The sequence below is a fragment of the Vipera ursinii genome (assembly GCF_947247035.1).
Source record: "Vipera ursinii genome assembly, chromosome: 2".
NCBI lineage: Eukaryota > Metazoa > Chordata > Lepidosauria > Squamata > Viperidae > Vipera > Vipera ursinii.
Genome location: NC_139513.1, coordinates 69,140,796 through 69,167,949, shown reverse-complemented (window position 1 = coordinate 69,167,949; position 27,154 = coordinate 69,140,796). Strand labels below are relative to the sequence as shown.

Below are 27,154 nucleotides of genomic sequence, written 5' to 3'. Positions count from 1 at the left end.
GGGCAGTTTACAGGGCAAGGTTAAAAACAGTTAAAACAGTACAAAAATTAAGATAAAATTAAGATTAAAATAGGATTAAATAACAATAGCCCAAATATAAAATTTAAATTTAAAAATTAGCTGTACTTTTGGCATGTAAAGACCTTGTTGACTTCATAGAAGAAAATAAACATAATGTGCTTTGCAGGTTCAGAGAGCAGTTCTCTCCATGTTTTTCTGAGGAAGAGTAAAATCAATAAAAATTGCTTCATCTGCCAAGCTGGTTGCTCTCCTGTTTGCTCCCTCAGTGAGCTGAATAGGGTCACAATAACCCTGGGAAACTGATGGAATGATCTGTGCAAAAGCTTTAGGATTTTTTTCAACAATCCAAATCAAACATATTCTGCAAGGCTAGCATAGCCCTGCACCAGCATCAGCAATACCGGACTTAAGTTTATGGTTTCTTTTGGAGTAATGTAATGCATCAGCTTGGAAGATGGTTTGAGACCCATGGGGGTGTTCACACAGCTGCTTCATGCAATTTCTTAAAGCAGATGTGTCTTTTGTCAGGATTAGATGGTTGAGTTATTTGTAAAAAAAAAATAATAAAGGCTGGTTACAAATAGAAAAAAATCTCGGGAAAATTTGAGTTTGATGCTTTGGAGTAATAGAAAGTACTTTGTGCCCCTGCACGGTGCAGCTATGCACATTTTCAGGGCAGGTGAACTGTGGACTGCATGGATCTAAAGCTAAGGTAGAATGGAGATGATTAAGTCTAAATTTAATTCCCTAGATATACGTAGTTATAGATAGACACACACAACGAAGCATCCACAACACAAAGGCGCCTTTTTAGACTTTTGATTTCTAGTCTTTCTTAATTGTTGTTTGCCACCATAAGTTAAGACTATTTATGGTTAAGTTTTCTGTTAAGACTACTATCAAATGTGCTGCATATAAGAAAGGAACTGAGCAAAAATGGCTCATGTTTCAAAACAGGGATTGCAGGAATGTGTGCAACATTTGTTGCATAATAAAAGTACATAATTGATGGCTTGCAGCAACCTCAAGTTATTGTGTTTTGATTCAGTGCTATGGAGATCTGTGCAATGAGCTATTATGCAATCAAAAATGTTAGTTAATTTATATGATTGAGACCACTGTTAAAACTAATCATGTTGATAAATGAGATATGTGTGTAAATCAAAGGTATTGTGTCAAATCTTCTCCCTATAGGTTACATCTTCAGGATAGAATCCATATCTTTCACCATGATATATCTTCATGTAAGTTCTCTTCATATATTTAATTGTCCCTTGTAAATGGTTTGAGAGAAGAACATTCTCTTACAAGAATATACAAGAAAGCTGAAAAGGTCTTTAATCTACTTAATCACACAATGACTGCAAAATGAAGTGATGGCTTCAGAATCTCCCAACATTTTTTATTCCCCAGTATATGCTCATAGCTTGGTACATGTTTTAAATGAATACTTCTACTACAAGGTCAGGCTGCACATTTTTCTGTGCATTGTACAGTGTTAAAGAAAAGAGATAGAGCATGGGAAGTTCTTACATACAATTTTGTAAGTGTAAAATGTGCTCAGAAATAGTGCTGGGCTCAGAACAGGAACATTAGGCTGGTAAATGAGATTAAGCACTGGGAATTTATCTTGTCAGTGATGTACAATATAAACAGCTTCTCTGGCTGCTGGTCCATTTCTGAATGCGTTCCCAAGTGTAAGTGCTTACCAGTTGAAATGCACAGTCTTTCCATTTCAATTTTAAAAGGTGTTTGGACTACAGTGGCATGTGAACGAATACCATTTGTCCATAACTGTTGTTTTGTTTGTTTGTTTGTTTATCTTCTATGCTGCCTGTATTACCTAGAGGTGAATCTACAGTAGGTGGCTAACGATCAGTAAAAACAAGATAACATTAAAAACATGAAAACAATATTAACATTAAAATTGATGATAAAATTGACAAAGATGGGAAGAAATCGAACAAGATACACACTGGGAAGAGGTGCGAGCTTTAATGCAACTTCAGTTCAGTGATCCAGTTCAAACTGAATCTTAATCAAATAGATATATTCAATGGAGTGTGTTCAATGCATCAATATAATAAGACTTGTGGATACATGCATACACTCAACCACTCAAAATAAATCAGTGACTCAACTATTTGAATTGGTTGTTGGTGATTTGCACAATCGTAGCACTTAAATTTAAAGCCCTCCATAATTTTGGAATGACATACTTGAGGGAATTTCATCTTCCACATCAACCTACATGTGCATTAACAAATTCCTTTTCTTTCTTTCTTTCTTTCTTTCTTTCTTTCTTTCTTTCTTTCTTTCTTTCTTTCTTTCTTTCTTTCTTTCTTTCTTTCTTATATTTCATACTTCTTAGCCACCCATCTCCTTCTAAATGGATAACAGAGGGCCTTTTCAATCCACCCTTAATTTCTGGAAATTCCCATTTCCTTTTTAGCTAGTGTTATCTTTTGGATGTCTAGTGGCTTTAGGCTTTATGAAAGACCTTTTCTGTCCCAGTTTTAAATGTTTCATACTCTCCTTGTAAATGATTTTCTACAGCTTCTTATTGCTGATATCATAAAATCAGTGCTATGGAGAACATCATAGAATTCAGTGCTATGGAGATCTGTGCAATGAGTTATTATGCAATCAAAAATGTTAATTTACTATGATTGAGACCACTGTTAAAATTAATCATAAGATGATAAGTGAGATGTGTGTAAATCAAAGGTATTGTTCTTTTTATATTTCATACTTCTTAGCCACCCATCTCCTTCTTCTAAGTGCATAACAGGGCTATCAGTGGAAATGGGGGGAGTGATGTAGGCTATCAAGTCTAATTCTGCTGATTAAAGTCTAACCTATGTTTGAATGCATTCAGTTTCACTTGAAGACCCTCCTGAAGCACACGTTTTGTTTAAGAAACTTCCAAGTACTGATGGAGCTATAGCTACTTCATCGTTTTAAGGACTGAATCCAGAGGATTATCAAATTAATTGTGCAGTTTATATGGAAATTCACCCATACATTGTAATCATGATTGTTAATATTTGTATAATTAACATACTTTACATATATTCTCTTTTCAATTCAACCAACTATAGCTGTTCCATTATATTTTGCAATTTTCTTTCAGATAGGTATTTCTTTTCAATAAGATTTATTATATGATACATGAAAATAATCCTGTCACAGTTTTTTTTTTCTTATTGGATTCCAGTTCTTGAAATAATTTTTAATTAATTTTAATTTAATAACATTTATATACCGCCCTTCTCCCTGAGGACTCAGGGCGGTTCACAGGGCAGAATAAAATAACCAATACAAACATTAAAAACAGATTAAACAATTGCCCTAGTTAAAAACAATATAAATACAACACTGAAAACCCCCAGAAAAATTAAAAAAACAAAAGATAAAACAACCCCAACACTCCCCCTCAGGCTAGGCCGGCTTGTACAAACAAAAATGTCTTGAGATCGCGGCGAAAGGAGCGAAGATCGGGCGCCATCCGGAGCTCTACCGGTAGCTGATTCCACAGCTCCGGAGCGCCCACAGAGAAGGATCTCCCCCTGGGGGCCACCAATCGACATTCTCTGATCGGTGGCACCCTGAGGAGGCCCTCTCTGTGGGAACGCACAGGGCGCAGGGAGCTTGATGCCGGCAGCAGATGTTCCCTGAGGTACTCCGGCCCCATGCCATGGAGTGCTTTGAATACCGTTACCAGTACCTTGAATCTCACCCGGAAGACAACTGGCAACCAATGCAGCTCACGGAGCAGAGGTGTAACGTGGGAGTATCGGGAGACTCCCAACACCACTCTCGCGGCTGCATTCTGTACCAGTTGGAGCTTCCGAGTGGTCCTCAAGGGCAACCCCATGTAGAGAGCGTTGCAGTAGTCCAGACGAGAGGACACGAGTGCATGAGTGACCGTGCACAGATCATCCCGGCTAAGATAGGGCCGCAACTGACGCACCAGGCGAACCTGTGCAAAGGCCCCCCTAGTCAATAGACTGCACCTAGGATTATGCTTAGAATCGGATTGCTTAAAATTCAAAAGAATATTAAAAGCTTTTTTTTCATGGGCATCTGTGAAGTTTTAAAATAAAAGAAATACTTGCCTATTACTTGAATGTCTAAAAAGTGTTCTCATGCTTTCTTCATTGCAGGTTCTTGGGAATGCCTACAGCCTTGGGGTTTGGTAGATGCTATCATCAGTAATCCACCTTACATTTTTCATGAAGATATGAGTGGCTTGGCGGCAGAAATTCTCTGGTAGATTCATCTTCTCTTTATTTTCCACATTGTGTTCTGTTTTTCCTTTGCTGTAACTTTTAAAGCCAAAGACTGTGATGTTGAAAGCCCTGGCATTAATACAGTCTCTTACAATTTTTAAGGAAATAATGGCAACTGCAATCTCTCCCCAATCTGAATTCAGCTATGTTTTCCCTTCCTCTGACAATGTTAGTTTCTGCACGGGAGGAAGAATAGACATTGTAGAAAGGAAGTTGTATTAGTCGATTTTAGCCCCCCAAAAATCAGAAGGAATCTAAAGCGCTTTTTCAGGCGAATACATTTATGTTCATCTCAGAAAGTCTCAACAAAAGCTTACGCTTTTTAATAAATTTGGTTAATCTGAAAAAGTGCTAGCCGATGCCTCCTGATTTTAGATTCCATATAGATAATTGGATTTTTTTTATACCGTGGCAAAGAGAATTTGTAAGGAGAAAATTGCATAGAAAGTTTTTCTAAAAAAAAGCAAAACCCTTCCTTTGATGTCATAATCCAGGCAGCTTATGTCTGCTGTTAGCAGTTGAAAAACAAAGTCAGATTTCTTTTATGAGTGTCCTTTGCTGTCCTTTTGGCTCTTTTCAAAATCTATTAACATGGAAATTTAGGACTTTTTTAAAAAAAAAAACTGTTTCAGACTCTAGGAAACTAAGAATATTTCAGTTAACGTTTCAGTTAAATATTAGGTTAAACAAAGCATTCTAGGATTTTGGGTTCTTTTTGGCTAAAGGATCTGCTATTATTGATACTGTAAATAATTCATCAAAGGACTTTATTATTCTCTCTTTGTCATATTAGACCAGGGGTCGGGAAGCCGCGGCTCCGGAGCCGCATGCGGCTCTTTGAGCCGTCTCCTGCGGCTCCCAGACGCCCGGTGCGCGCGCACCTCTTCGAACGGGCAGTGGTGCGCACGCACCTCTCCAAATGGAGAGTGGCACCGCCCGTTTGGAGAGGTGCGCACGCACCTCCCCGAATGGGCGGAGGTGCGCGTGCACCTCCCCAAACCTTTGGAGAGGTACGCGCGTACCTCCACGCGAACGGGCCGCAGCGTCGCTCTTTGAGGAAGCTGCCGCGGCCCGTCTGCAAAGCTGCCGAAAGCGGCAGCTTTGCAGATGGGCCACGGCAGCTTCCTCAAAGAGCGACGCCGCGGCCCGTTCCGAGAGGTGCGCACGGACCTCTCCGAACGACCGGAGGTGCACGTGCACCTCCCCAAACCTTTGGAGAGGTGCGCGCGTACCTCCGGGCGAACGGGCAGCGGTGCCGCTCTTTGAGGAAGGTGCCGCGGCCCGTCTGCAAAGCTGCCGAAAGCGGCAGCTTTGCAGACAGGCCGTCGCCATCGGGCAACCGGGAACCGGTTCCATCTCACTTTTTTAAAAAATGGCAACCGCGTGCGTCTGCGCATGCGCAAAAAACGTTTTGCGCATGCGCGTGCATGGACACACGCACGCAGCTCCCAGTTTTTTTAATTTGTGATGGAACCGGTTCCCAGTGGCTCTTTTCCTTTTTTAGGTTGCCGACCCCTGTATTAGACAAATAATAGATTTCAGCTTACCTCTCCTTAGTCAGTCCCCATGAGGCCTGTTCTTATTTAGTCCCATGCCTAGGGCAAAGTGCTCAGTTTGGAGAGAAGCATGATCAGGTCCTCCATTTATGTTCATCTCTTTTACTGGAAAAAATCAGACCAACACTATCTTCAGTGTGATTCAAAGATAGGTATTTGAATGAATGGACCTAGTTTGCCTAATAGGAAGTCCGCTCTAGCAGTGTTCCCCAACCTTTCTGGCTTTGCAGACTGGCGGGGGGAGGGAGAGGGGATGGCTTCACACAAGCAGCAAGCAAGCATGCACAGCTCCATTTGCATGAGGGGCAGGCAGGCACACCTGCTGCTCACACAAATGGAGCTTTGTGTATGCTCACCCGCCACTTCCACAGCCTGGCTACAAATGGGCCATGGCCCAGCAGTGGGCCACAGGCGGGGGGTTGGGGACCTCTGCCCTATAGCACCTCCATATAAAAGAGTAAGAATAAATTAGGCACATTAGTTTTGTTAAACGTGAAAGCTGGTATTGCTGTAACTTTTTTCTGTAAATACTTTTGTTGACAGTGGTCTCAGTAACGCAGTAAATGGTTATCATCTCCAAAATAATCTACTGGAAAGCCCCTAGGTTTTCTAGTAAAAATTCAGTACCAGGAATTCCCATTCTCATTCCGAATGACCAAATCTAATGACATGTTTGCCTTTGCATATCTTTTGAAGTAGTATGCTTTTCTGTCGTCTGTAAAGCCAGGATATGACCTGGTTTTTAGAAGTGTCTTTGGTTTATAGGTTTGAGGAGCTCAGTGCCCTGGATGGAGGAACTGACGGGATGAGCATAATCAAAGAGATTCTGAAAATGGCCTCTTACATTCTCAAGAATTGTGGGTAAGTTCTGATACTGACTGCTTCTTTTGAAATAAGTTCTGCTTTAAGGGACTAAGTAACCGGTAGGGGAAAAAAACCCCAACCAAAACAGCAGGCAAACAGGAGGAAGCAAGGAGATTGACAGCACATTGCCAAAGAGCAGCCAAGAAAGGCAGCAGAGTTTACTGGGGCTAGCATTGCAAGCAGATAAAAGAAGGCTGCATGAAGGGCCGTCCCAGGAATGCATTTGTGCTACTCAGAAAGTTACAAACACCATTTACTGCTCATAAAAGCATCATCAAAAACAAGCGAGGGGCAGAACTATCTGATCAAGAACTGGTTCCAAGAATCTACAGAAGAGTAACAAAGAGGCCCCAACCTCCTCAAAACTGTGAGGAAAGGAAAACAGAAATAGAACCAGCCATCCTTCTGTAAGATGTGGGCAATGAGTCAATTGCCAAACAACAAGGTCCCAGCTGTTGATATCATCCCTGCGGAATTGCCAAGGCCTGTACTACCCACAATCATGAGACAGAAAATCTGAGATATAAATACATAGCTACAGGTTTGGAAATATCATTGTTCATTCCGTTGTGAAAAAGGGTGACTCTAAGAATTGCTTCAGTTACTGTACAATTGCCCTCATCCTTCACGCTGTCAAGATTCTTCTTAAGATCATACAACAACATTTGGTGCTGACCATTTAAAAGAAATTACCAGGTGTTCAAACTGTCTTCAGAAGGAGTCACAGTACTGGTACATGTAGCAAATCTGTACTGAATCACAGAAAAATATCAAAAGAACACCTACATCTGCTTTTACAAGAAAGCTTTTGAGTGTGTCTATTATGAAAAGCCATGGAGAGCTCTAAAAGACTTGGGAAAGTCAACACATCTGGTTAAGTTGGTGCAGTTGCTTCATACAAAGCCACTGTGCATGTGGAGACACTGATTGGTTCAAAATAGAGAAAGGAGTGCAGCAAGGTTGCATTCTTCCACCTTTTTTATTCAACCTATATGCTGAAGTGATCGTGAGGAAGCTGGAACGTGAAGAATCAAAAATCAGAATAAAGACTGGGGAAAGGAACATCAAAAATCTTCAGGAAGCTGATGACACAACTCTCCTCTTGGAAACCAAAAAAGGTCTAAAACATTGGTTCAAAAGGATTAAAGAAAAAAGTGAGAAATTTGGCCTCTCTCTGAACATAAAAAAAACCCCAACCCTATAATCACTGCGAGCAATAAAAATGTCAAAATAACAATTGATGGTAAAGAAATCGAATGCCTGTAAGAATTCTCTTTTTCTAGTAACGTAAATTGATTAAAAGCAGTGAATGCAGTCCAAAAATAAACTTAACAGTTGCACTGGATCACACAGCAATTGTGAGCATAAATAGAGTATAGAAAAGCAAGGACATTGGCTTTGCAACTAAATCCTGATTAGTCTGCATTATTGGGTTTCCCATATTTATTTACAGTTATGAATTTTGGATTGGTCTACTGGACAGAGGAACTGGACAGAGAAAAATCAACTTGTTCAAGCCGTGATGTTAGAGAGGGTTTCTGCAAATTCGCTGGACAACAAAGGTGACAAACAAGCAAGTACTGAAGCATATAAAATCAGATATATCACTGGAAGGCAAAATTACAAAATTCCACCTTACTTATTTTGGCCTTGTTATGTACTCAAACTCTCTGGAAAAAGCATTATGTTCAGAATGTTCTATGATAAAAGAAAACGAAGCTGCCAAACAAACACAGTGGCTAGACGGTATAAAAGCCGACACCAGCCAGAACATAAAACAACTGAAAGAAACCTTTCAAGACCAGAAAAAATAGAGCTCATCCATAGAGTTGCGAAGAATCAGACACAATTGAACAGATAGCATCATCAAAGAAATGAAAATGACATTTTCTGTCTTGTACTTTGCAGCCAAAATCATCTATGCAGAGTTGCACAGAAGTATGCTCATCAGAGAGCAACTTCTGCTTTTTTCTTCCAGTTGTTTCCCAATTTTAGAGAGAGAAGAAATAGAGAAAATGTATATAACTGGTGGAATAAGTCCCATTTTTGCTAGTGTACTCAAATCTTAGAATGCAAGGTGCTTGTTTGGCAGCAATAAGCAACTTGGATTTCCTGCCCCACTTAAATTTTATTTTATATTTTTTAAAGATGGTTTGTAGTTTTAGATATTTAAGGACCAGATATGGATACAAATTAAAGAGTAGAACTACCATCAGCCATCTCCTCTATATGAATGACATTTATTATTTATTTATTTATTATTTATTTATTTAATTTATATACCGCCCTTCTCCCAGGGGACTCAGGGCGGTGAACAGGGCAATACATAAAAACTAGATACAAAAATTAAAATTATTAAAACATGATTAAACAATGCCCATAAAATTAATACAAATTTAAAATTAAAGTCGTTTATAAAAATCCCACCCCGTCCCATCAGGCCAGGCCAGCTTGTTTAAAGAGATGGGTTTTAAGATCGCGCCGGAAGGAGCGGAGATCGGGCGCCATCCGGAGCTCAACCGGAAGATGGTTCCATAAATCCGGTGCACCCACAGAGAAGGATCTCCCCCTGGGGGCCACCAGTCGGCATTCTTTGACCGGTGGCACCCTGAGGAGGCCCTCTCTGTGGGAGCGTACTGGGCGGAGGGAAGTTGACGCCGGCTGCAGGTGCTCCCCAAGGTATTCCGGACCCATGCCATGAAGGGCTTTGTAGGTCATTACCAACACCTTGAACCTCACCCGGAAGACAACTGGTAGCCAATGCAGCTCGCGGAGCAAAGGTGTGACATGGGAGTATCGGGAAACTCCCAGTACAACTCTCACGGCTGCATTCTGTACCAGTTGGAGCCTCCGAGTGGTCTTCAAGGGTAGCCCCATGTAGAGAGCGTTGAAGTAATCAAGACGAGAGGTCACGAGCGCATGAGTTACCGTACATAAGGCATCCCGGTCTAGATAGGGCCGCAACTGGCGCACCAGGCGAACCTGGGCGAAGGCCCCCCTAGTCACAACTACAATATGGTCTTCTAAGGAGAGTTGTGAATCTAGGAGGACTCCCAAGTTGCGAGCCCTATCTACAGGAGGTAATGACTCACCCCCCATAGTGAGGGGTGGGATATCCTGAATATCCCGAGATGCCGGTACGCACAGCCACTCAGTCTTGTCAGGGTTGAGTCGAAGCCTGTTCCTCCCCATCCAGACCCGGACCGCCTCCAGGCACTGGGACATCACGTCGAGGGCATCACTGGGGTGGTTTGGGGTCGAAATGAAAAGTTGGGCATCATCAGCATACTGATGATACCCAACTCCAAAACCACGAATGATCTCACCCAGCGGTTTCATGTAGATGTTGAACAGGAGAGGCGAGAGGACCGACCCCTGAGGGACTCCACAAACGAGAGGCCTCGCGGTCGACCTCTGCCCCCCTGCCAACACCGACTGCGAGCGTCCCAGGAGATAGGAGGAGAACCACTGAAGAACCGTGCCTCCCACTCCCAATCCCCTGAGACGCCGCAGCAGGATACCATGGTCGATGGTATCGAAAGCCGCTGAGAGGTCTAATAGGACTAGGACAGAGGAATATCCCTTGTCCCGAGCCCTCCAGAGATCATTCACCAGCGCGACCAATGCCGTCTCCGTGCTGTACCCGGGCCTGAAGCCCGATTGGTACGGGTCTAGATAATCCGCTTCATCCAGGACCAGAGGGAGCTGATGCGCCACCACACTCTCAACAACCTTCGCAAGAAAGCGAAGGTTGGAGACCGGACAAAAGTTATTCAAAACAGCCGGGTCCAAGGCAGGCTTCTTGAGGAGAGGTCTTACCACCGCCTCTTTCAAGGCGGCGGGAAAACTACCCTCACTCAGAGAAGCAGATATAACTGCCTGGAACCAGCCTCGTGTCCCCTCCCGGGCTGCATAAACCAGCCAGGAAGGGCACGGGTCCAATAAACATGTGGTGGAGCTCAGCCTCCCCATGATCCTGTCCACTTCCTCCGGAGTTACAGGATCGAACTCCTCCCATACATCAAATTGCATGCTAAGAGTGAACAAGATATTCGTTCACTGATTTACCCAATATGGATATACAATGAGAACATCAGGATGTCATGTGGACTGGAGAAGTATGACCAGATACTAGAAGAGAGCTCTTCACAATGTACAGATATTTCACCTCATGTCAAAACTCAGAGACTGTACATCAACCGGAAAGAGAGCAGACGGAGTCTGTTAGTGTTAAACGCGTTGTCCTGGACAAAATACAGAGCAAGCAGGTGTGCATCAATATAATGACAGCCAAAGATGAGCTGCTAAGAGAATGCCTGCAGATATGGAAGGAAGATCAAACAGAGGAAGTGCCATTGCAAAATAAGATCCTGAATGAGGTATACCATTGACAGATGGCGGAGGTGGCAGACATAGGGAAATCCTACCAGTGGCTGGAAAGGGCTGACTAAAAGACAGCACTTAGATACTAAACATAGCAGTAGAAGAACAGGCATTAAATGCAAAAATGACCAGGCTGAGCTTGGGGGTGGGGTCAGAACACCACATTATTTTGGAGTTGCTACGTCCCCATAAAAAACCTAAGTCCAGCCCCCCCCCTTGAAGCCTGTTGACTCTTATCTGGCACCAATTTGCCTTGATCAGATTGTAGTGAATGTAGCATGAAATTAATTTGTAGTGCTTTTGAACTCTAATCTGGCTTCTGATTTCCTACACCTGACATTAAGCACCAGATCCATAGAAGCAGGGGTCTACCATACTAGACAGGACCCAGAATGGAAACTATGCAGAAAGGCCTCAAAGACTCTCCAACACATTAGTGACAAGGTGTAAAATGGCAAGAAGGGACTAGCCAATCAACCAGACATCGTGTTAATAGATAAGGACCAGAAGACAATGGTAGTGCTAGATATAGCAGTGCCAAGTGACAGCAACATCTGGAAATTTAATTTAATTTATTAATATTTCTATACCGCCCTTCTCCCGAAGGACTCAGGGCGGTGTACAGGGCAAGAATAAAACACAGAGATTTACAAAAGATAAAAGATAATTAAATACATGCCCAATTAAAAATACAGTTAATACGTAGTAAAAAACCCCAATAAAAATAATAAAAACCCCACCAATCCCCCCTCAGGCCAGGCCGGCTTGCTCGAACAAGTATGTTTTCAGATCGCGGCGAAAGGAGCGAAGATCGGGCGCCGTCCGGAGCTCAACCGGTAACTGGTTCCATAGCTCCGGGGCGCCCACAGAGAAGGATCTCCCCCTGGGGGCCACCAGTCGACATTCTCTGACCGGTGGCACCCTGAGGAGGCCCTCTCTGTGGGAACGCACAGGGCGGAGGGAAGTAGACGCCGGCAGCAGGTGTTCCCTAAGGTACTCCGGACCCCTGCCATGTAGGGCTTTAAACACCATTACTAGCACCTTGAATCTCACCCGGAAGACAACTGGTAACCAATGCAGCTCACGGAGCAGAGGTGTGACATGGGAGTATCGGGAGACTCCCAACACAACTCTCGCGGCTGCATTCTGTACCAGTTGGAGCCTCCGGGTGGTCCTCAAGGGAAGCCCCATGTAGAGAGCATTGCAGTAGTCTAGACGAGAGGTCACGAGCGCGTGAGTGACCGTGCATAAATCATCCCGGCTTAGATAGGGCCGCAACTGGCGCACCAGGCGAACCTGGGCGAAAGCCCCCCTAGTCACAGCCACCATGTGATCTTCCAAGGTGAGCCGTGAATCTAGGAGGACTCCCAAGTTGCGAGCCCTATCCACGGGGGGTAATAATTCACCCCCCATAGATAGAGATGGAATATCCGAATAGACCCGGGATGAAGGTATGCAAAGCCACTCGGTCTTGTCAGGGTTGAGTTGAAGTCTGTTCCTCCACATCCAGACCCGAACCGCCTCCAGGCAACGGGACATCACGTTGAGGGCATCACTGGGGTGGTTTGGGGTCAAAAGAAAAAGCTGGGTATCATCAGCATACTGATGATACCCAACTCCAAAGCCACGAATGATCTCACCCAGCGGTTTCATGTAGATGTTGAACAGGAGAGGCGAGAGAACCGACCCCTGAGGAACTCCACAAACGAGAGACCTCGCGGTTGACCTCTGCCCTCCTGTCAACACCGACTGCGAGCGTCCCTGGAGATAGGAGGAGAACCACTGTAAGACCGTGCCTCCCACTCCCAATCCCCTGAGACGCCGCAGCATGATACCATGGTCGATGGTATCGAAAGCCGCTGAGAGGTCTAATAGGACTAGAACAGAGGAATGACCCCTGTCCCGAGCCCTCCAGAGATCATTCACCAGCGCGACCAATGCTGTCTCCGTGCTGTGCCCGGGCCTGAAACCTGATTGGTACGGGTCTAGATAATCCGCTTCATCCAGGACCAAAGGGAGCTGATGCGCCACCACACTCTCAACAACCTTCGCAAGAAAGCGAAGGTTGGAGACCGGACGAAAGTTGTTCAATACAGCTGGGTCCAAGGCAGGCTTCTTGAGGAGAGGCCTCACCACCGCCTCTTTCAAGACGGCAGGGAAGCTACCCTCACTCAAAGAAGCTGATATAACTGCTTGGAACCAGCTGCGTGTCCTCTCCCGGGCTGCATAAACCAGCCAGGAAGGGCACGGGTCCAATAAACATGTGGTGGAGCTCAGTCTCCCCATAATCCTGTCCACTTCCTCCGTAGTCACAGAATCAAACTCCTCCCAGGTGATATCGACAAGACCGCCCGTCTCCTGATCGCCAGACTCTACCCAGTCAGAGTCCAGACCAGTCCGAATCCGAGCGATTTTGTCCGACAGATAATTGTTAAACTCCTCGGCACGACCCTGCAAGGGTTCCTCCCTCACCTCTTGATTAAGGAGGGAGCGAGTCACCCTAAACAGGGCGGCCGGGCGATTATCTGCGGACGCGACAAGAGTAGCGAAGTGATTAGACCTCGCCACCCTTATCGCAGCGAGATAAGACCTAATGTAGGTTCTTAGACGCAATCGGTCGGATTCGGATCGGCTGGACCTCCAACCGCTCTCTAGGCCCCGTCTCCGACGCTTCATTTCCCGGAGCTCCGCAGAGAACCATGGAGCTCGACGGGATCTGCATTGGGTCAGGGGCCGCAAGGGTACAACTCGGTCAAGAGCCTCAGTGGCTGCCCTTTCCCAGGCTTCCACTAAGGCATCTGCCGAGCTGTGAGTGGGGGAAGCAGGTGGGGACCCCAGCGCTGCCTGGAACCTCTCGGGATCCATTAAGCGTCTGGGGCGGTACCATCTAACTGGTTCCACACACCCACGGCGGGGGGTAGCAAAGCGGAAGACCAGCCGCAGGAGATGATGATCGGTCCATGACAGGGGCATAATAATTGGAGAGCCCCCACCAAGATCATCTAACCACCGACCAGATAAGAAAACTAGGTCAAGGGTGTGGCCTCCCTCATGAGTCGGTCCCGAAATTACCTGCGTCAGGTCCATGGCCGTCATGGAAGCCATGAACTCCCGAGCCAACTCAGATGATCCTCCCAGAGATGGTAGATTGAAGTCCCCCAAAACTATAAGTTTCGGGAACTCAACCACCAACCCAGAGAGGACATCGAGAAGCTCAGGCAGGGCTGCTGCTGCGTGACTAGGCGAAAGGTACACCAGCAGCAAGCCCAACTGCGCACCAGGGCCGCATCTCAAAAAGAGAGACTCACAACCGACTATCTGCGGAACGGTGGCCTCCCGCGGACCTAAGGTCTCCCTCATAACAACAGCCACTCCCCCACCCCTACCCTGAGCCCGAGGCCGGTGTAGCACCCGGAAACCTGGTGGGCAAAGATCAGCCAGAGGAATACCGCCCTCTGGGCCCAACCAAGTCTCCGTGATGCAAGCCAGGTCCGCCTGCTCACACTCGACCAAGTCACGGACAAGAGGAGCTTTATTGACGACAGACCTGGCATTCAAGCACACCAGCCGGAGCTCAGGAGGCTGCACATCCTCACTCCCGGGACCTCGGGGCAGAACAAGAGGGTCGGAACGCCTCACCGCTTGCAAGTAGCGGAGAGGCCTTCCCTGAGATCGATACGGCCCTCTGTTCCTGCACCTGCTACCATTCCCTAATGTCGTGGGAATGGGTAATCCCACAACTTGCCCTGGAGCCCCGGGGGCAACCGACCCCCGCTCCGACCCCCCGCGATCAATCCCGGACCTGGCCTGAACAACGGTTGTTGGACTACCCCCCATATCCAAACAACCAAAAGAAGTTCCCACCCCCCTCCCTAACCTCCTAAAAAATTTAGCCAAGAAACTAACCAGGGGCCTCTTAATTGGTTTATATCGGAGGCCCCTACCCGTGCCCAGCCATCTCTCAGGGTCCCAACAATCGGGCCCTTCATCGAGAGGAGGTGTAAAAAGTAAGGCGGGTCACTCCCAGGATGGGGGGGGCCCTGAGGGCGAGTAAAACCGTGCTAGGATAAGTCAGACGCATGATGGTTATTAATTAAGTCTGACAAAAGGCAGCAAGGCAGACCAGATCGATACGGGAGGATCTCAAAATACATCGAAGGCAAATGACCAGAGTGCCAGTCCAGCTCCACTGCCACTAGAGCTGGAAACCCCGGAACAGATCGAATCCCGCCCTCTCACGGCGGTCAGGGCCGGGGAGCAGCCTGGTACATGCAACCGGGGGGGGGAAGCAATACCACCCAGAGCTCTCACCTCTGGGGGCAGCAGATGTAAAATCTCAACCACTCTCCCACAGTGGTTGTACCCCGGACCTTCCAAAATTATAGGGGAGGGGAGGAGAGAAGAGGGAATTAGAGCAAAAGAGTCAGCGAAATACATCAGGGCTGATAAGCCTGTAGAGATACAAAATGGTAGGAGAACTCCGGTTACAGTTCAATGTCATGTTGTAAAAGGACCAGATAATAGTCGGCCAGGAAGGGAAACCAAGACCATGGTAGTTCAACAGAACCACAAAACATGGTCTAGTCAGTTTCTGGCGGCGCAGAGGTTAAAATTGTGACTCATTAACGTCCGAGGCATCAGCGTCCGCATTCCCCCACCAGGCCAGGTCGCCATACCAGAGAGGCCGCGGTACTCCACTCTCCTCACCGCCAGCCATCTCAAACACCAGCCAGGCAATATCTCCACCATGAGTATGAGAGTATGAGTATGAGAAGTTGGAAACGTACCAGGAGCTAGAGAGGATGTGAAAAGTAAAGTCCAAAGTAGTCCCAGTGGTGGTAGGAGCAGCTGGGGCTGTAACTCTTAAGCTGGGAGAGTGGCTCCAATAGATCAACATCAAATCTCTCTGTGCAGAACCAGTGCAGTGCTGGGAACAGCTAAGACACTGTGCAGAACCTTCAAACTCCAAAACTGAGGAATATACATAAATGCTTTTTCATAAATGATTATTCTGTGATTGTTCTTGATCACCATGGCAATCATTTTTTGAATGGGTGAGATATGACATCCACTTATGAGGATGCCTGTGACGTGCTTCTGTGGAGTGCTAGAATGGGAAGGTTTTCTATCACATTTCCAAAATTGAAAAGGTTCCCACATGTCCAAGAAGTTTGTCTTGTCTTAGTTTTGTCTTCCTGTTTAGTAATCTGCAAATCAGAAAGACAATAGAACAGGAGTGTCAAACTGCCGGCCCACGAGCCAGACGCATCATCCAGAAGCCGCGCCCACCCCATTGCCGGCAATGGCAAAATTGTCCCGATATGTTGTGTGATGTCACGTGACATCGCAAGTTTGACATGTCTGAGATAGAGAATGAAACTATTTTTTTTTAATTCTGGGTAGAATTCTGTGCCCTTCCCCATCACCTTTTGAGTAGGAAAGGAAAGGGAAAAACCATGTAGGATCTTATATGAGAGCCAGTTTCATCTAGTGGTTCAGGCGACAGACTAGAAAGGAAGAGATCATGAGTTGATCCCAGGGTTTTTGTTGTGGGGAAAATAGGAGGAGGAAGGTGTATTATAAATACAAACATACATATATACAGGGAGTGCAGAATTATTAGGCAAATGAGTATTTTGACCACATCATCCTCTTTATGCATGTTGTCTTACTCCAAGCTGTATAGGCTCGAAAGCCTACTACCAATTAAGCATATTAGGTGATGTGCATCTCTGTAATGAGAAGGGGTGTGGTCTAATGACATCAACACCCTGTATCAGGTGTGCATAATTATTAGGCAACTTCCTTTCCTTTGGCAAAATGGGTCAAAAGAAGGACTTGACAGGCTCAGGAAAGTCAAAAATAGTGAGATATCTTGCAGAGGGATGCAGCACTCTTAAAATTGCAAAGCTTCTGAAGCGTGATCATCGAACAATCAAGCGTTTCATTCAAAATAGTCAACAGGGTCGCAAGAAGCGTGTGGAGAAACCAAGGCGCAAAATAACTGCCCATGAACTGAGAAAAGTCAAGCGTGCAGCTGCCAAGATGCCACTTGCCACCAGTTTGGCCATATTTCAGAGCTGCAACATCACTGGAGTGCCCAAAAGCACAAGGTGTGCAATACTCAGAGACATGGCCAAGGTAAGAAAGGCTGAAAGACGACCACCACTGAACAAGACACACAAGCTGAAACGTCAAGACTGGGCCAAGAAATATCTCAAGACTGATTTTTCTAAGGTTTTATGGACTGATGAAATGAGAGTGAGTCTTGATGGGCCAGATGGATGGGCCCGTGGCTGGATTGGTAAAAGGCAGAGAGCTCCAGTCCGACTCAGACGCCAGCAAGGTGGAGGTGGAGTACTGGTTTGGGCTGGTATCATCAAAGATGAGCTTGTGGGGCCTTTTTGGGTTGAGGATGGAGTCAAGCTCAACTCCCAGTCCTACTGCCAGTTTCTGGAAGACACCTTCTTCAAGCAGTGGTACAGGAAGAAGTCTGCATCCTTCAAGAAAAACATGATTTTCATGCAGGACAATGCTCCATCACACGCGTCCAAGTACTCCACAGCGTAGCTGGCAAGAAAGGGTATAAAAGCAGGAAATCTAATGACATGACCTCCTTGTTCACCTGATCTGAACCCCATTGAGAACCTGTGGTCCATCATCAAATGTGAGATTTACAAGGAGGGAAAACAGTACACCTCTCTGAACAGTGTCTGGGAGGCTGTGGTTGCTGCTGCACGCAATGTTGATGGTGAACAGATCAAAACACTGACAGAATCCATGGATGGCAGGCTTTTGAGTGTCCTTGCAAAGAAAGGTGGCTATATTGGTCACTGATTTGTTTTTGTTATGTTTTTGAATGTCAGAAATGTATATTTGTGAATGTTGAGATGTTATATTGGTTTCACTGGTAAAAATAAATAATTGAAATGGGTATATATTTGTTTTTTGTTAAGTTGCCTAATAATTATGCACAGTAATAGTCACCTGCACACACAGATATCCCCCTAAAATAGCTATAACTAAAAACAAACTAAAAACTACTTCCAAAAATATTCATCTTTGATATTAATGAGTTTTTTGGGTTCATTGAGAACATGGTTGTTGTTCAATAATAAAATTAATCCTCAAAAATACAACTTGCCTAATAATTCTGCACTCCCTGGTACATGCATATATACATACATACAGGTATTCCTCTGCTTTCCATTTTTATTCACAAGCATGCATTACCATATATCTTAGACGAACTATTAAATTACATTCATTGTCTTTGTTGTCAGAAGTATTATTCTGTGCAAGTTACACAAAATGAAAATTATCACCAACACGGTGTGCAACCTATACTGGTTACTGATATACATATGAGTGTAATTTAAAGTCTAGTTATCATCTGCAAAGCACTGTATGGCATCAGGTTAGTTATTTGAGGGACCATCGCTTTTTTTCTGCCCATCCTATAAGTTTAAATGGAATCATCATGCTCTGGGTCTTGTTCATTAAACAATGTCATCTGATGAGACCCAGAAAACAGGCTTTTCCCCCCAGACTTTAGGCTAGGACAGGGGTAGGTAACCATGCTCTTTTATGACTCGTGGACTTCCTGGCTGGCTCAGGAATTCTGGGAGTTGAAGTCCACGAGTCATAAAAGAGCTAAGGTTGCCTACCCCTGGGCTAGGACAAAATGTGGATTCTTTTTGTGAGGGATTCTTACGTCTGTTCCACCAGGGTGACCATCTTGAGTATTGTTGTTATGTTTGTTTGTTTGTTTTTGTTTTCAATTTGTACATTGCCCAGCGTCATTGAGAATTTGGGCAATTTTAAAAATGTGAAATTATAAGAATAAAAAACTTTCTTCTCACATAGCCCTTAACTACCAGTAATATTGACTGAAACTGCTGTTTCCAAGAAGGATTATATAATTGAAGAAAATTATAGTGGAAGAGATGGAATTTATAAATGAAACATTAAAAGAGGATAAACCATTTGGATGGAAGTATGCTATGTTCTTGGACTACGTTCATAAACAATTATAGCAATTTGCAAGAGCTCCTTTGGGGAAGATAAAGGCAGCTTCTCCCAGTATCATCCTGTGCTATCCTGTCATTATGGACACACCTGTTTACCAGAAAATCCTGCTCTGCTGTTAGTGATCTGCATGAAAACAGATTGGGAGATGAGAAATTCTAGATGGTTTCATTGTTTACAAGTCAAACTCAGTTCAAACCAGCAAACAAAATGCTTGCTATATTTCAGTCCAGTATATCTTTATTATAGTATTCTAGTATATGCTACATAAAGAAGAACAGAATGGAATTCTTTATATATACAACACAGAACATACACAGAAAACTCTTGTCAAGCTTGGTATAAGACTGAAAATTTCAAATAATTTCCACTGAAGAGAAAATGCAGTGCTTTTTCTAAAGCATAGGAGAGTAAAAGATGGTAAGAAGATCTTTCCCTCTCTCTTAGAAGACCCGTTTAAAGGAAAGAGGATTGAGAGAACTTTCATTTGTAACCTGAGTCATAAACTATTATTTTTCAAGGTCTTATTTTTTCCAAACAAAAAAATGAATTCTTTCTCTCATCTTCTCTGTCTTCAAGATAGAGAAGTCAGTGACACAGAGAGGAAAATATTTCTTGCTGATGTGAACTACTTCCATATGTAAATTTAACAGCCCGATTGATTCAGCATTTGGGGTGAAAAATAGAATTTTTACCTTGTTTTAGTTCTTTTGTTGTCGGTTTATTTTGTAGACTGCAAAATGCTGTGAGTAAATGTAGGCTTGAGTTTGGATACAAAATGATTAAATCGTCATCACTGCATTTTGTGATTCCTTTGTCCCTGCTAAAGTATTTTCAGAACAAGCACATAATATACTTTACATGTATAAAATGTAAATTTCAAAATTATTTATCAAATGAGAAGTTGCACATTTTTGTCCAAATGAAAAAAATAATTACACTGTTATGTATACAATACACAACATCAAAACAATGTTAAAAAGTAACTGAAATAGATAATTTCTTACAAGTAAATTAAAGTTTTGTTGTACAGGAAATAAGAAAATTTGCATCCAAAAATCAATCACTTACATTGTGATCTATATTATACAAAGTTGAATTATACAATTATACCAAAATTATACAAATTTCTTTTTGGATTACTAAATAAATCTGTGTGCCATATTTCAGGCTTCAATGCAAAAGCTAAGCCAGGTTTCAGTTTAATAGCTATTAACATGAAGCTGATAACAAATTGGAGGTTGTCTTTTTCATTATATTTATTTTTGCTACTTATAAGTCTTTCTTATAGCAGAAATTTGTTTTATGAGAATGTTTGAGTACCTACAAACCAAATATTGTGTTTCTTCATTGTCAAAAATACTATCTTGCTAAAAGATTAATATTTCAAATGCAACCCACTTTACCATCTGTGACTCTGTCTGCCAGATGGTTCAATACTGTGGCATGTTATCATTATTTATTTTGGTTACCATAATAGCAAAAATAATCACTTCAGAGTTGAAATATTGTGCTTTCAGCTTCCCTGCCTTGGCTTTAGCAAGCTCAAAAGCCTCAGGTGGCACAATGTAGCTCCAGTAAAAAAAGCATAGTTATGGATTCTGCAATATTGTCAAACAATACTTGGAGCAAGATCAATTCCATCCTCAACTTCCTTTGAGAAATACTGAACTAGTGTTTTGTAATTTTTAATGCATTCTTTCATTGCAAAATGATTTAACATCCATCTAACTTTTGTTGAATTGTCTGTATGGGACTACATCATAGGCTGCAACTCAGGCTTTTTCCTATTAGTTTTGATACCATTCCTAAGTGATTTATTCCACTGCCTTCTGGAATTCTTCATAATTTGTTTGGGGTGCAAAAAGATGGGCTTTTTGACTGAGTGTCTATTCAGGTACTCAATCTGCCATGGATCTCACAGCTTTCCATCAGCAAAATCATAACCTAAAATCATTCCCCACCCTCTAAAATGGCAGTGTTTGATTACTTAGAGGAAACAAAGCTTTGAAAAAATCAACTTAAGACAACTGGATATTTATTTTCTGTCTGGAACTTGGCAACCCAAAAAATTCCTATTTTTATTGGAATCTGACATTTTGTTTTGTTTGCAAAAAAGACCTTAAAGTGGTTAAGATTTTAGTCTGGGATTTGAAAAAGACTCTAAATGCTATCGGGGGATATTTTGTGGCAAGTTTGGCACAACAGTTTTATTACTTCTAACGAAGAGACTTATTTACTGCCCAGGTCTGACCTTGGTTTTATCTACCACAAACCTAGCTTTGAGAGAGCAGCTGGGGAGTGAAACTGGCTTCTAGGAATGGTGGAGGTGAACATTTACTGACTTCCTTAATAAATAGCCTCCACCAGAAAGATCATTTTTAACTACATCAGAAATGGAGGACGATTTCCAGTTTTCGGGATATGTTTAAACCTGTACTTGAAGCTATTCTTGCAAATATTGAGAAACTTAAAGCTAATTTGAAAGATAAAGGTGCCAGCTTACCTCCAGAAGGCAAAACCCTGATTGCAACTAGAAAACTACTAACCCAAAAAAAGAACAGAAGTGGAACAAGTGAACGTCATCACAGAGGGCTTTACAAAACAAGCACAGTCTACTGAAAATTCAGAGAATTACAATAATTGCAAAACTGGAAATAACCTTCAATGAAAACCAGAAGAAGAAACCTGAGAAAGAAAAAGACCAGATCAAGTTGAAGAGAACTATACTGGAACAAACATGGGGATCTAGGAGATCAAAGCGACTTAATGATTATAAATGGGCCAGTCCTCTTAGAAAATTAGCAGCTAGATGGTCTCCTTTAATCCACATAATATTCACAAGAATGAAGAGAGACCTCTCTGATGATTTAAAAGCATTGATATGGAAACTTGGCTGGCAAAAGAAGAAAGCTAGAATTAGGTTGAAAAACTGGGGGCCCCTGATTTATTAGAGAGGATCCTAAACTGTCAGTTAGTGGGCTAAAGGGAGATTTTGAAATAAAAGGAAATTTGAGTACTAGATTTAAAATAGTCAGAAAATAGTAAAAAACAGGGGATTAATTGGTTGAATATTGAAGGTTTAGATCAGGGGTGTCAAACTGCCGGCCCACAGGCCGGACGTGTCACAACAAAACCGCGCCCACCCCATTGCCGGCAATGGGGAAAAAGCTCTGATAACGTCGCGCGATGTCACATGACGTTGCGAGTTTGACATGCCTGGTTTAGATTAACAAAGGAAATTTAAATTAACTATAAGAAAATAGGTTTGAATTATTGATTAGCCCAGTGTATATAGATTATGGATCTGAACTAATAAAAGATACTCTATTATTAAGGCGGTGATCTATTAGGATGGGAAGTACAAAATGTTTATGGAATAGAATAAGAACATATTTAAGTTTTAATAGGTGTATTTTAGATGTTATATTTTTTATGAAATGAGATAAAGGAAATTTGGGTTACCTGAAAGTTAAATACTATGGATATTAAAGGTTAAATTGGAATACTGTAATTAAAAATTAAAATTGGTAAAATTTTATAACAGGACATTGATTGTCTGTTGAGAACTATTAAGATATGTATAAGCAAAAAGAAAAAAATATTCATAAATGGGATAATGAAATTTTTACTGAATTTTGATATAATTAGAAACTTATTAACATAAATATGAAATAGCAAATGTTAAGGGAAACTGGGAAAAAATATTTGATGGTGTAACCTGAGATACTAATGACTGTATTACTGATCTATTGTTTAACTCAATTACCACATTGCCTTCTAAAATGTTATTCTTAACCCTATAAAATCTAATAAAATCTTTTTTTAAAAAAATAACAAACTTTGACTTCTGCACTTGAAGGCGTACTATATGGGTTCCCAACCCCGAGTCCATGGACTGGTACCAGGCTGCGGCATGCCAACAACCAGTCTGCACAAACAAGCAAGGTCCCATCCATGGGATGCAGGCAGCACACAAAACCACGCACTCTCCAGTCCGTGGAAAAACCTTTCTCCACGGAACCAGTCCCTGGTGCCCAAAAGGTTGGGGTCCTCTGGAGCACTACATCTCCAGTTTCAATATAAGAAAATATTTAGTGAACCTGCTCAGGCTGGCGTTCAGAATTTTCCTTAGTTTCAGCTAATACATTTATGCCATGAAGCCCTGATAACTTAAAACTTCCTGCCAGTTTTCAGTTGCCTTAATATATTACAATAGTCTCGCACCAAACTTTGAGTTATACGCTTTGACATCTTCACGGGATCAAATTTACACTATTGAGCTATTGCAACATTGGCTTCAGCCTAAGTCTTCGGCAAAACCTTAACCCTCTTCCTGCTACAGCTAAGTCCCTTCTTTGCCCTGGAGCTCAACAGAAGATCTGCATGCTTCCACCTAGTTCCCAAGGGCTGGGCAAAAAGCTTTCCTGTCTTCTTCCTCCCTCTTTCTCTGGGCCTCTCTCTATTTCTCTCTCCTTCCTTTGCTGGTGCATCATCTCAGTGAACAGGAGACAGATTCCTGTGCAATGGTTGCTTGTGGCCACACAGGTGCACATCTTGGAGAGACCACTGCTTCTAAGGGTTGATCTCTGAATTAGAGCAGACTTTGTGAAAAGTAAAATTAAATTATTCCTAGGAAAATATTGCTAACAACGATGTTGTGGGAATTGGTGAAATGTCAGCTGAACTTAAGAATTGATGCAGTTAATTTTTGTAAGCCATTTGTAGGCAATTATTCAAAAAACCCATTACAAGGATGAATTTATATTCCAATAGTAGAAAAGTCAGTGCTAAAGGATACTTTAACTATAAAGCACTTTCATTTATCTCCTATGCTAGTATAATAATGATCATGATTTTGCAACCCATACTTCAATAATACACTTTGCCGGATGTACAAACCAGGTTCAAAAGAGACAGGAGCACCTGAGAATATATTGGTAGCATCTGATAAGGAAAAAAGTTAAGAGGATTTCTTTCGCCCAGCTTATGTTTCAAGACATAGAAATAAAAATGTAGAGGTAGTCCTCGACTTACGATTGCAATTGAGCCCAAAATTTCTGTTGCTAAGTCAGACATTTGTTAAATGAATTTTGCCCCATTTTACAACCTTTTTTGTCACATTTGTTAAGTGAACCATGGCAATTAAGTTAATATCATGGTTGTTAAATGAAGACAGTCACAACTCACCTTTTCCAGTGCTGTTGTAACTTTGAACAGTCACTGAATGAACTGTTGTAAGTCAAGGACTATCTGTACCATTTAAATAAAAGTAAGATCTTTTTAGTGGAAATTTATGCTCCAAACCAAAATAAATCTGTATTTTTCTATGGACCTAAGTGAAAATTAATAGAGCTGTCATATGTAAACTGGTGCCTAGAGGGAGACTGGAATGGAGTAATCTGCCCACAATAAAACAGATCACCAGTAAAGAGAATTTAAATGATGCAAGATAAACTACCAAGAATATTCTTCAAAATGATGAATAAACTTGAATTAATTAATATATGGAGACATAAAAGTGGTGATTCTAAAAAATATACTTATTTTTCAGAAAGACTTAGATCAGACATGTCAAACTCGCGATGTCACGTGACGTCGCGCAACATATTGGAGCCTTTTAATCATTGCCGGTAATGGGGTGGGCGCGGCTTCCGGGTGACACGTCCGGCCCATGGGCCGGCAGTTTGACACCCCTGACTTAGCGCTTTCTCCAGAATAGAATCAAAATTTGGCCACTTATGCTAACAAAGTTGAAATATTGCCAAAAATGTTCTGTGCCCATAATTTAGTGATTTTAATATACAAGAAGAAAGTTGGATCTATAGATGGAGATCAAATGAAATATTACTACAATGTATATTGATTGTGAAAAAATGTAAAAAGAGTCTTATTTTTTTTAGAATAATTTCAATAAGTACACTGATAATAAAATAGTATGGGATGCCAGTAGAGCATTCTTGCAAAGGCAATTATTCAGCAGAACAAAATGATGAACAAAAAGACAAGAAGAGATGCAAATGATTCTAAATGATACAAAGATAAAAGAGGATGAGTTACTGAGGTCTCCAGGGAAATCTCTGGTGGCTTACCATCCAAAAATAAATCAATATATGCAACAATAAAATAAAAGAAACAGTAAAACTAGAAAAACCAAAAACTGACTAACTTACATAGAAATGACTACATAATCATGTTCACATTTCAATAAATGAGGAAATGACTTACAGTAAAAAAAAATGCTTGAATTGCTTTGATGGAAGGGAGAAGCTAGCACACAAAAAAATTGGGGAAGTCACTTGGGCAAAGCTGCTCCTGAAAACATCAGACCAAACTTTAAACCGATACTATTCATATAAATATTCATCAGTTTATACAATAAAAGAAATAGGGTTTATTTTTCTCTGATAAAGAGATTAATAACAATGGATTTCACAGACTGCATTAAATGAACTTTTCTCTACAAGAATGTAGGATCCACTGCGTGATGAACTGGGAGAGTTCTTTCTCATAACTTAGAGTCTGATTGGAGAGACCTCCACCTAAGGGGCATATGCTTGCATCAGCATTTATCCAATTTTTCATTTAACTCATAATAAAACCAAAAAGCTGCCAAAAGCAAGCCATAAATATGGTTAAATTGGAAGTTTAGGGTCTTTGAATCATTGCAAAACCCACCCCAGTATGCCTTTACAAAACTCCACTGGAACCAGATTCACAGCATGCTATTTTGTGTATTTTTCATTGAAGCAAGTTTTAATAAAGATGGTTGTTGTTTTCTTCTTTCAGGAGTGTGTATTTGGAGGTTGACCCCAGGCACCCCAAAATGGTAACAAATTGGCTGTCCGATCATCCTGATTTGTTCCTCTTTGTATCTGCTACACACAAGGATTTCAGTGGAAAGTAAGATGGGGAAGATTCCTAGATTTTCATTTTTCTTGTTACTTTATGCAGCAAGCGTCTTATAGAACCCTTGTACCAAGTTCTATTGGCAGCCCACAATATAGGTAGACCTCGACTTACAACAGTTCATTCAGTGGCTGTTCAAAGTTACAACGGCACTGGCAAAAGTGATTTATAACTGTTTTACGACCGTTGCAGTATCCCCATGGTCAGGTGATCAAAATTCACATGCTTGGCAACTGATTCATATTTATGACAGTTGCAGTGTCCCAAAGTCATGGGATCACCTTTTGCAACCTTCCGAAAAGCACAATCAACGGGGAAGACAGATCATGTCCCTTCACAACCATGTCATTAATTTAACAACTGCAGTGATTCACTTAGCAACTGTGGCAAGAAAGATAATAAAAATGGAGCAAAACTCACTTAACAAATGTCTTGCTTACCAACAGAAATTTTGGACTCACTTGTGGTCATAAGTCAAAGACTACCTGTACATTACAAAGCCAAAGTTGAGTTGAGTATATAAATGCTGTGCATCAAAGAGTTCTATGGAAGCATAGGAAACATTGAAGAGATATGTTGCTTTCTGCATAGAATACAGAGAAATGTTGTTGAACATGTTTCACTTTATTTGTATATTATGCAGATGCTGGGCCAAATATTGTACTTTATTCTTTTCATTGAACACCTGTAGTAGTAAAATGACTCTTGTGAAACTTAAGAATAGCTTGGAAATTTATTTATATCATGAAAAAATTAATTAACATCTTTATCTCCAGATACAAACAATTCCATGAACTCTTTGTAACCTACAGTTCTTAGTTAAAACCATTCTAACATATTATTAAGGGATTATAAAACTTTCAACATTTAATAAATTCCAAGAAAGCTCATACTGTAAAATGTGCTAGTCTTTAAAGTGCTACAAAGCTCCCTTTTTAACTTCTACACTCTTTTTAGTAAGATTTAATGTTGTGATTGTCTTACATTTATCCAGGCCAAGGTTTCTGCATATTCAAAAATGTAGGAAAGAAGATCATGACTAGTTCTGTCTCCTAACCCTGGATTGTTTACAGTGCTTTCTAAAGGTATGTTCTCATCTGC

General features: G+C 42.0%; 1 protein-coding gene across 3 annotated transcripts in view; it reads left to right on the top strand.

Annotated features, from left to right (window-relative positions):
• HEMK1 (HemK methyltransferase 1, mitochondrial release factors N(5)-glutamine) overlaps positions 1-27,154 on the top strand; it is an 80,161-nt gene that overhangs the window by 33,494 nt on the left and 19,513 nt on the right. The window contains exons 7-11 of one of the 3 annotated variants that reach the window (XM_083354973.1): positions 1,216-1,265; positions 4,188-4,293; positions 6,635-6,730; positions 8,187-8,295; positions 25,934-26,039. In XM_083354973.1, the coding sequence (XP_083211099.1) occupies positions 1,216-1,265; positions 4,188-4,293; positions 6,635-6,730; positions 8,187-8,256 (322 nt within the window). In that variant the 3' untranslated portion in view covers positions 8,257-8,295; positions 25,934-26,039. Of the gene's footprint in view, positions 1-1,215; positions 1,266-4,187; positions 4,294-6,634; positions 6,731-8,186; positions 8,296-18,982; positions 19,162-25,933; positions 26,048-27,154 lie in introns of those variants that run through there. The other 2 variants (XM_083354974.1, XM_083354972.1) reach the window with 2 other exon arrangements.